This window comes from Thermobia domestica, chromosome 8 (genome assembly GCF_964235325.1).
Source record: "Thermobia domestica chromosome 8, izTheDome1.hap1.1, whole genome shotgun sequence".
In the NCBI taxonomy this organism is placed as follows: Eukaryota; Metazoa; Arthropoda; class Insecta; order Zygentoma; family Lepismatidae; genus Thermobia; species Thermobia domestica.
In genome coordinates this window covers 164,383,532-164,394,807 of record NC_137461.1, presented here as the reverse complement: position 1 = coordinate 164,394,807, position 11,276 = coordinate 164,383,532, and the positions used below count along the sequence as shown (strand labels likewise).

Sequence of the window (11,276 nt, the reverse complement as noted above, 5' to 3'; positions counted from 1 at the left end):
GTCATAGTGTTCCATCTAAATTGGTAGATTCCAACGGCGCCGATTTCTTTGTAACTTTGGGGGGGGGCATTCATAAAAAAATACATACAACAATACATTTAACAATAAAAATACATATTCATAAAAATACATGAGGGCCCACATGAGATTTGGGGGCCCCGGACCCCCTTCCCCCAGGATCGGCGACCTTGGTATATTCTGTTCCTATTGTGCGTTTTCATTTAGTTTCCAGATTCATTGGAAGATATATGTCTTTAAATTTATAAATCCCGATTTACCGATTGGATTGCTCAGTAGACATTTGGCTGGAGCATCAAAACTTTATTAAAGAGTGAGGGGGGGGATACGAAATTGTATTGTATAATGGCTGCCTCCTTGTTTTACAAGTGTGTTTTCATAACAGGATTTTTGTCATTGTTCCATGCAGCATATTCGGCTGCTCAGCGTAAGTTCTAAAAGATATTTATTGCTGTAATCGTGCGTTATATTAATTTGATTCGTAAGATTGTGAACAGTATGAAAACTACGATAATTTTTATTCACAACCTCTTCGTTAAATTTCAATAATTCCGAGCAATATGGAATGAAAATATTTCCGTACAGATAAACAATAAGGAGACATTTTTATAGAACAGTATAACTCACACTTGTTCATAGAAATGGTATCTTCACATTTTCTAGACTTTTGGTGTATATAAATAATTCGCTTTGAATATATCGACTCGAGAGACACCACCAGATGTAATTCAAAAGGTTACATTTCTGTCAAAATATTTCGCAATGCTTTCTAGTATTTATTTAGCATTTATTCCGTTAAGCCTCGCCAACTAGGTTAGGTTACCGTGTAGGTCGAGTTTTAGCACACTACCCGAAATAATTGTTGGCAAATTATAATTTCCACCAATTTTCTTATTGTTCTCCGAAAGAAGACATAATCCCTTTTAGCACAAATAAAATTCAAGGGAGCTTCCACAAGTAATTGTGGAAGGGATATAGTATTCATGAAGCTGCATCAGTTCCCGAAGGAGCAGGACGCTCATACTTTTAAGGATTATTCACTGAGTGTGTACGAACTTACAAAGGGGGTAACAAAGCAACTTTTATATACTTATCGACTGATACGAAAATAAAAAAGAATGTACCTGTACTTTATATCTGCATGTGTAGTGCCCTTGTACTTTGAAATGAAATGAAATGAAATCTTTAAGTTTAACGTCCCACGATTATGCCGGTTAGGCTAAAGGAGACGGTGATTATGAGAAATGAGTGAAATGGTGGAATGAAGAACGTGGGAGGAAACGGGAGAACCCCGAGAAAACCCACGAGCACGGTGTTTGTCCACCACAAAGTTCACACGGCGCGAGCTGGGATCGAACCAGGGACCCCAAGCACCGGAGGTGAACGCTCTACCACTGAGCCACCGCGCCCCCCGCCCTTGTACTTTATCTATGACTATGTGTGTGTGGGGGGGGGGGGTTAACGCATATCGCATGTTTTGTGCACATGGATACTTCTTACTATGCACTACGTAGAAAATCTATGGTATTTCATGTAGAAGTGGTAATGGAACACAGAAGAAACGCAGATCAGGGGGTTCTCATGTATACTATTACCTCATTACAATTGCTTTAGGATGGTTAAAATAAGTGAGTGCATATGAAAGATGACTATTAGATGTTATTATGATGTACATCCGGAAGCCGTATTTATAACCAAGTCGAGAAAGAATTGTAATTTTTCAACTTTTACTTCTGGTGGCCCCCTTGTATATTATCTATACCAAGTGAGATACTTTCATGTCGCCCAGTACAAACCTTTTAGGAGACAATAAGAAGGAAATTAGTGAAAGAATTATAATTTTTCAATAATTATTTCGAGTGGTGCGCCAAAAGTAAACCTGCAATTAAAAACACAAACCAATCTATGGTATATTGTCACTATAAACACGAATGCTATCTAACCGGGATAGGGCAGCGTGAAGCAATTTTGCCTGCATAGGGAAGCAGAGGCGTCAGCGACGGTGGGTATACAAGTTTCAATAGCAGTTGTGATAGTTGTTTACAAGTAACACTTCACTTGTAAACATAAAAACCCTCTTCTGTACACTGCGCAAAAGTACACCCCTGGTGGAGAATAGTATCTAATACGGTCATCTTTCATATGCGCTTACTTCTTTTATCCACCGTAAAGCATTTGTAGTGATTTTGTACTATTTAGTAACCATATACTTCTAAACCTAAGATACAAATGTATCACTTTGTATTTAATTCTGTCGCCAGCAGAAGTTTGTTCTTATAAATATGTCTTTTCAAGCAGAGTATTGAGTTTTACGTGTAAATTTTCCATGTTCTGGTGTGCCAAAACTTGACCAACACCAGGTTACGGTAAGTTTAGTTTTAAGTTAGGATTGATTTCCCTCGCGTACGTAGTATATACCTGGGTTTGGGGCTTAGTGGAACTTAATCCGCTTCTTTTCTTGGCGTCTGCCCACTAACTTTGTACAGGCTTATATTATGCCAACAAACTTACGTGCTATTATGCAATTTGAGAGTACGGGATTTTTTTTTTTTTTTTTTTAATTTTAATTATGTAGATGGAATTGTTAACCGTTACTGACCGTAGAGACACTTTAAGAAGTGTCTTTCATTACTATGGAATTGTTATGCGAAGGTGATTTCTAGTGACTAACTAGTATAGTTTGATGCGTGTTCTCATGTTTGGTATGATTTGCTCTGACGGACAAATATGTCATACGAGTTCAGTCGAACTCATTCGACCTGGATCAAACTTGGGATAGGCTGCTATTCTTTGGTTCCTAAGAAATCAAGTGAAGAACTAATTTTCAGGTTAACTATCGCAGATAGCAACCCCAAAATACAGATTTTGCGAAAAAAAAATGTACGGAATCAGATGAAATGCCACCATGAGGGTAACAAAAACGTATTTTCATAGACGTGCCCACCAAATATTTTCTGGGGGGGGGGACAGTATCTTTCACTCAACATTATGAGCTAAAATTAAAGAAAGGCTGATGGCACTACACCCCTCCAGAAATTTTCGATATGTCACATGACAAAGTTCTGCAATTTGGGATAAATCCTATCAATGATTGGAAACGGGTTCTATTTCAGCGGCGCGAAAAACCCTACTTACAGATATTGACAAAATTTATTAAAATTAATGGGGTTTCCAGGGTGATGATATTGACTTGTATATTTTGAGACAGCACAGTGAATTTAAGGTCAGTAACTCAGCATATTGTTCAAGTCCATGTCTTCATTTATGGGAAACATTGTGCATTGTTTCCCATTTTGGCACTGAAAGTGGTCCTTGAAATGTCCTGTTAAGTAGTTCCAACCTGCTGATAATATCTTCAGCCATTATGAACTCAAGAAACGTAGATTCTTCTTCAAAAAGCGCAAAGGTCCAGCTGCTGATCCTGAAGAAGTGTTGGCATTTCCTTCAGTCTTCATATCTTCCAACATGTATAGAATTTCTTTATAATGTTAAACAACTCCCGTTATTTGAAATGAAATGAAATGAAATCTTTTGAGTTTTACGTCCCACGGTTATGCCGGTTAGGCTAAAGGAGACGGTGATGATGAGTAATGAATGAAATGGTGGAATGAAAGTGGGAGGAAACGGGAGAACCCCGAGAAAACCCACGCACACGGTGTTGGTCCACCACAAAGTTCACTTGGCGGGGGCTGGAATCGAACCCGAGACCCCAAGCACTCCCGTTATTTGACTGATGTGAGTCCACAATCCACCTAGTGGGACACAAGGGTTTAATGTTTCACAATGTTTGAGACGGAATCACCAGCATTAGCCTCGATCAGAGAAGAAAATCCTGATCTCACTTGAAGTGACTGCGAAAACAATACTCCTAGTTTATGCACCCACTGCAAAGAGTTTCTCAGTACTTCTGACGCACAACAAGCATCCTAAATCACAAGATTAGCACAGTGATCTCTACAATGTGCGTACAAGGCGAGAGGTTGCTGTTTACAAATGATACGAGTAGTTTGAGCACCAATATCTGCACAACTCATAATTCGAGCGCCTTCATAACCTTGTCCTCTGAGTTGAGCAATGGGAAGCTGGAGTCTCACAATCGCACCCAGAAAAACTTAAGCTATAAACTCACCAGTGGTTCTTGACATACTACTATAGGACCCAAGAAAACTTTCAAAGTTCTTCATCAACCCACCTGGCACAAATATTTAATTGTTCTTCACCACTCACATCATGGGAACCATCACACATGATAGGGAACAGAGAAGGGTTTTGAGACTTCATCTTGTTACATATGTGAAAAAGAGTTTCTTGTACCATGATTTCCAGGATTTTGTTCCGGATTTTACCATCCATGAAGTTACATCTCTTCATGTTTAACTCTATCCAGCTCTTCAATTGTGGAAAATCTTCAGAGTGAAGGCTTATCAACTGAAAGAAATTCCAATACCAGGAGTCATGCTCTCTAAATGAGACTTCCTGTCTTCCAAGATAGCGTATACTTGAAATTATTTTTTCCAGGTTTTTCCTGGCGTTCAGTCGATCATCTGTTTAGTTCGTTTTCCATTGGATTTTTAATCTGCGTGTAGCGAATTCTGAAGTTTCGTGTAAACGGAATTTCTCTTTAACCTTCTTCCAGTTGTTAAATCCTACAATAGTGAAAGCGTCTTCAATGATTCTAGTATTAACTTGTTCTTTATTTTTTTTGAAGAAGTCCATACAGTAAAAACAGAAAATGCTGTTAGTTTTGTTTGGATCAACATGCAGCCAGGGAAATCTGGAAACAGGTTGGTACAAATTTCAATGTTCGACCTTTCAGAGACTGTTGTGGAAAATTTGTAGGTAACACTAAAGGCTGATTGGGTTTCGAAAAGTTCAAAGGATGGAGAAAATCTAAACCACTTGCTAAACATGGGGATTGAGGGGTTTCTCCTATAAGACACTGATGGTGATGGAGACCTGGTATGGAAATTCGAATTTCCATTGTCAGTTTCAGGTTGTAATCCATCAGCTGAACTATCATTTGAATTAATTTTTCTCTTCTTTTCCACAATAATAACACTACTTTTGCCCACGTACTGTCTTCTTTTCTTTTTCTTATGACAAATTTATACATTTCAAACGACACTTAACACAAGCAAGAGATGAAAAATTTCAGATCAATGTTATATTTACAATCAGACATGGATATAACTATCTAAACAACGTTATTGTTGGAGAAAACACGCTACAAAATAAGTTCTCTCAAAAACAGTGCCGCACGCGCGCACAGCCCAGTTGATGGAGTTGAACAGCACGTTAGAAAAAACACGCAAAGAGAACTACACATCCGCACATAAAGAAAAAGGTCTCTTTAGGCAGATATTCGAAATATTTTTGCTTTGGAAGCAAGTTGTAAGTCTATTACAAATTGGTAGCTGTACAAAATAAAAAGGCACACTAAGAACTGCGTATTTTCAATTAAATCTACTATTTTCATCATACCTTCTTACATTGCAATTGAACGTGTGCACGCTTTATGGTAATTTTCGATATATCTAATACAGTCTCGCTACGTTCTGTACTTCAGTTAGGGTCTATATACTATGGTATTTTTTGCAGAATTTTCTTCAAAGAATTGTAATTTTTTACCCATTCCAGGAATCATTAATTGACAATCGATCCCATTTCAGTATTTCATCTTTTTTTGGCGAGGAATTTGGAGAAGACTCCCGCTATACAATTTTCTGAGGGGGACGCGTCCCCCTCATCCCCCCCCCAGCGGGCACGCGTGTGGTATTTAATAAAGGTCATCAGTGTAGGGTGATTAATTAGGGAGATAAACGAAGTTAAATTATGGATTATATGAGTTCGCGTATCGTACAATATTAGAAAACGGGCAATAGAGCATAGTATTTCAAACCCACTGCCTTATTAACTAAAGTAGGACGTGCATCCTGCAGTAATGGAGGGGAGTACAGAAATGTAGAGGAGAAATTAATAAAAGGGACTTTGTATCTGAACTAAATGTGGTGAAATGAGGTAGAATTTTCGATGCTGTTCTATTTTCTGGGGGCATGAGTTCTATGCTGTTCTATTCTTTCAATGAATCGATTCGTAGGGAACTGGTTCCTCGAAACAATTCGTTAAATATACTAGGTACAAGTTCCTCACGAATCGAATCGGACAGAAATCATGGTAATTCACACTAATGCTTCTGCGATTATTTTAAACATTGCCAGATTCAAATCCTGATAGATTTAGAATTATGCTAACTTTCCATCGTAATACAGTTCTAAATTTTTTGAAACTTCAAATATGCAATGTATAAAATAATTTTTAAAATATGCTACAGTAAGAAGCACTATATTTTTCGTCCGCTATAAAGGCATACATTCAACAATAAGGAGACAGAAGCAAGCCCGAAAGCCAAAATAGAAAAACAAAAAAAGGAATGAAAAATATGAACCACATATTAGACTACCAGTATATATGTGAGGGGATATGTCCCCTAACCCCCTGAATAACAATTAAAATCATATACTAGCTGAACCTGCGCTCTCTACACAGCGCATCATTCACATATGAGCATGAATCTCCTTGTTATTTCTCACATCTGTACATGTCCCTTTACAGACACAAGTGAAAGACGTCTTGATAAAAATCGGCAAGAGATACCATAAAGGGGAGGTTTTCTTCTATTATTTTTTCAATATCACGCACCGTTTGCAAGATTTGAGCCTACTTCCGGTGGGAGTTTTTAATCCATGTATGATCAGTGTTTTCTTCTTGCATGCAGTATGTAATAAGCAAATACATTACATACAGAATTAGTTATAATGTCAGTGATATATGGTGTTCATTGGGCAAAACATTCAAAACAATAAAGATTCAACTTAGACTGGGAAAATAGTTATCCTTTGTTTTTCATTATAATTTGGCCATGAAACAGACGCCTGAGATATATGCAACCCCGTATATACAATTGTGTGGTATTGGAATGTATAATGCGTAGGATGCTTTACCTTTTATTCTTTAATTTCAACACCCAGTGTACCCGTAAAAATTTTAAAAAAGAAATAATGGCCGTGTTTTTTTAAATATTCAATTAGAACTGAACAATCTACGCGAAATTTGCAATCGATCAGTGAAAACGTGATCTTTCTAGAGCCTGTAGTTTCCGAGTTCTCATTGTCGAAAGGATTGGCCACAAACATATACACGTTTATAAACGTATAGTTTAAAAGAACTCCAAAGATGGCAGCACAGTTCAATTGCATTGATTTTGGAGAAGACTTATTAAAGTACAAAGGTTTTGAACAATAGTTTTAAAACAAACTTTTATTTTAAAAAAAAGATATATATATATATATATATATATATATAAAATTTATTTAAAGCACACATACTTTAAAATATTGTGTGTGTTAAACGTGAAATCACAAATAACCGTCAATCAAAGATTTGAAATTTAAAGTTAGAGGTTGGAGTTCAGTCGTTTTTATAGCTTTCGTAGCATTTTAATGGATAGATACTACAAAGGAAACAGGCACGCGAACCCTTTAACCAGAACCAATCGAAATAATTAGAAATAAATACCTGAAATTTTAGGGTGGTGTACCGTAAATATAGTTCGGTAGCTTGATTCATAAATAAATGTTTCTCCCCAATATTATAACTAGAACAAATTTCCTACTCTATAGATAATAGCTGAACTGCAATACTATTTCTTCTGAACCAAATATACAGCTCAAACTTCTCGAATGGCACCAAACGTTATTAATATTTTGTGTGTATGCCACACTAATAGGATTGACGAAATTCGAGGAGTGGTTCACAGTTAAACGTCTCCACTGATTGCTAAGTACAAATAACCACTTTAAAAGAACGTTAGCTTCACTGACACATACTAATGTTTACAACCTATATAAATTCAAATTTTTAATTTGTTCATTATCAAAAGGAACGTTAGATATGTGCCGCCAGAAAAGCAGCTTAACACACAATGGAAAGCAACATGCACAAAATAGCAACAAAACACAGGACATGAAGTCAAATCATACTCACACTTCCGCGTTCAAACAGAAAAACAATAACAATCAACAGTAAATCGCCCTGTAACTCGATACCAGTAACGAACCTAGAGTAGATAAGTTCTCAAAACCGGAACCAAAAGATTCAAATCACTGAATTGAGTAAAATGAATGAAATAACCTAAGTAAAAACTTGCTTCATAAATTTGTAAAAATTCATGGAAGAGATACAGTACGTTACTTTATTCCATAATATAATTGTACGAGTAATTGAAATGTCGGAATCTTAATTCTTGCGTAATAAGATAGAAATATGAAATGGAAAGTGAGCTTTTACTAGGTAGTGTCCGTAAAAAAGACATGACGAACTGAATTGAATGTAAAGGTGATCATAGAAGAGTTGCAAAGATGTGTCACACGCAGGACATGTGCTTTTATGCCACATAAAGTGTTTTTCCACTATTTCAGTTATGCATATATCCACCGTCACTGACGCGCCTGCCCCCTAAACCGTTTTGGGTGGTTTACTTTCCATTATGATCAACCGCTTCAAAATAGCTCGAGTTTCGTACGTTTCAATAAAGATTCGCAGATCGAAATTCGATCGCGCAAATGTTTTCGAGTCAATTTAGGGGACACGCAGATGTCGAGCTTCTTTTTGTAGCCAGTTTTCTCCAAATGGTCTACCAGTATTTGGTGATAGATGTCTAGGTTACTGGCGATGTCATGACTACTTACACGCCAGTCTTGTTCGACTTTTGCTAGAATATCATCCACTTGTGGTTTGTAGCCCATTGCGAGGAGCATCTTGGACATCGAAATTTCTAGAAGAAAAGCGACTGAAGCATCTGTCGGCTATTGTTTTTGATAACCTATTTTGCTCATAAGCAGCACAAATTTCTTACCGGGTCTTTGCAGCATTTACGCCTTTATTGAAATATAATCGTAAAATGTAGCACAGTTTCCCAGAAAGTTCTCTCACCTTCACGGCGCAATACGTCTGACTGTAAGAATTCCAACACTTCGTGCACATCTATTAGCTTCAACAGTCAGCTGTTGAGTGACGTTAGATCTGAACCGCTGCAACTCATATACCCTGAAATTTGAGTCACTTCGCCATTTTCCGTTAGGGCGAGAAAGACTTAAGTTTTTTTTTTTTAATGCGGGGTCTTCATATTGTTCTTGTATCTCAACAGAGCCATTTCGTATCAATCAAAAAACGATCTCAAATCTACCCTTACAGATTGCAATGTTATTTTATATTTGACCGCTTACCAGTATGTAAACAAGCGTAAAGCTCAGTTCATTTTTGTGAGCCAGTTTCGAAGTTACAGGCCTCCAAAGTTAGCAAAATTACCTAAAAATTGCATGAGTGACATTTGTTCGATTGGCATTTGCGGCTGACCTAAAGGACCTAAGACGTTGGTAACTATGCAAAGTTCTGAAAGAATCAGGATTTAAAACTAAAGTCTGGTCTAGTGGGTTTTATTGTGCAAAATTGAGTATTGTTAAATTCTGTACATACATTTAAAGCCGTATTTCTATTTAAAATACCACTTATGCATTCTTGTTGTGTTGTACACATTTGGAATGAAGCTAGAAATTTCCTTGTCACACAAAGAGAATCTATCGAGACCTATGACACACTTTACACGCTTATATTTCGATTTCTAGAAAAGCGGAAGTAGGCTGTTTTGTAAGAGTAACAAAGAAATGGATAATTCTATATAATATAGAATAAGAATAAAAGCCCCGGTTACACTCATGATTCAAGGACCGGCCATCCTGACTGAACCACTCAAATACTAGGATAATATCCCAAGCGAGAAACCATAGAAGGAAGAAAGCGGCTTTATTAAACATTTTGACACAAACGCTGTGTAATGCACACATATAATCATCATCCCCTAGAACCTATATGCTTGCTCCAAAGTGATTTGCTGTGCCTTATGTCCAGAAGGTGTAATGTTATGTATTTTCCGCTCTTTCGTTTGACGTTGTAGGTTGATGCCATCCTCGCAAGTTTGAGTTTCAAACGAAGCCACGTGTTTTAGGATATCCTAGATATATTTCCAGGGTTAGCTGTTTTTTTTTTTTTTTCTTTCTTTCTTTCTTCAAAAAAACCAACTGGTTTAAACCAAAAAACAAAAAATGTAAGTGTTCGTAAAATCTTTATGAACACACTCTTGTGGGTTATCACGTTTCACTCCCGTATATTATTCGTATTATATTCAAACCTAAATTTTCCCAGAGATTATACTACAAAAGCAACGTCTGTTTATATATATATATATATATATATATATATATATATATATATATATATATATATATATATATATATATATATAAATGTTTCTTTTGTGATTTTTTATATAGTTTATTATTGTTGTGCAATTGCAATCAAAGAAAAATTCTAAATATTGTTTCGTTTTAATAATGATTACTATTGCTCAAATACATCGGAATGCCGTACTTTTTGGGGGGAGGATCATACAAATCCCATGAGAGGTATTTATTGAAATGAGAAGTATCTTTGGTATCTATTTATGTATAAATGGGTCAGAGCCAAAGTGGACTTAAGTAATTCGTATCTTTATTCACTTTTTTTACTGATATGCAAATTAAGTCGTATTTCTTGAACTTGGACTAATAAAAATCTTAGTAAATTAACTTTGATTAACTTAGTTCTTCTCTACTCTGCAATATTTTGAAATTGTTCATATGTAATTCTGTATAATGGCTTCACTTGTGCAAGTGTTTAGCTTTTTGTCCTTCTGAAATGACTTGACAATTATATTAACAAGTACGTAAAGAACAGTATAACACTTTTTATCAGGAGTCCTTTGTGAGTGAGTCGGCAGACTTGTCGCATTTGTGGCCAATTAGTCCCCGTTTCGAGTTCAAATGGAGGACAATTTCTCTCGGATGTAAGCCGAGAAACGGTTTGGATTCCGTTTTAAGCTTATGTGACCCTTTTCAGCATAACCCGGTTGTTGCATAATAAGACCAAGGCACAACAAACTTATTTCTGGCCATGTGTAATATAAATACATAGAGCAAATTATTTATACCAATAAAAACGGGTTTAAACAAAAAAAATTTTTTTTTTGTTTTTTTTAAATAAAAACCATGTTTTTTGCCAACCCTGTATATTTCTGTCTGCATAGCAAAAGTGAAAGAAAAGAAAGTTTAAGAGTATTGTTTGTCGGTACTTTAGGTCCGCAGTTCATGCACATAGCCTATATT

The 11,276-nt window shown here is 36.3% G+C and overlaps 1 protein-coding gene across 1 annotated transcript in view; it reads left to right on the top strand.

The window, feature by feature from the left end:
- Positions 1-290: 290 nt before the first annotated feature.
- The window catches only part of EMC5 (ER membrane protein complex subunit 5), a 37,344-nt gene continuing 26,358 nt past the window's right edge, over positions 291-11,276 (top strand). Inside the window, exon 1 of the mRNA XM_081767194.1 lies at positions 291-445. Coding sequence (XP_081623320.1) covers positions 364-445 — 82 coding nt within the window. The 5' untranslated portion in view covers positions 291-363. The remainder of the gene's footprint in view (positions 446-11,276) is intronic.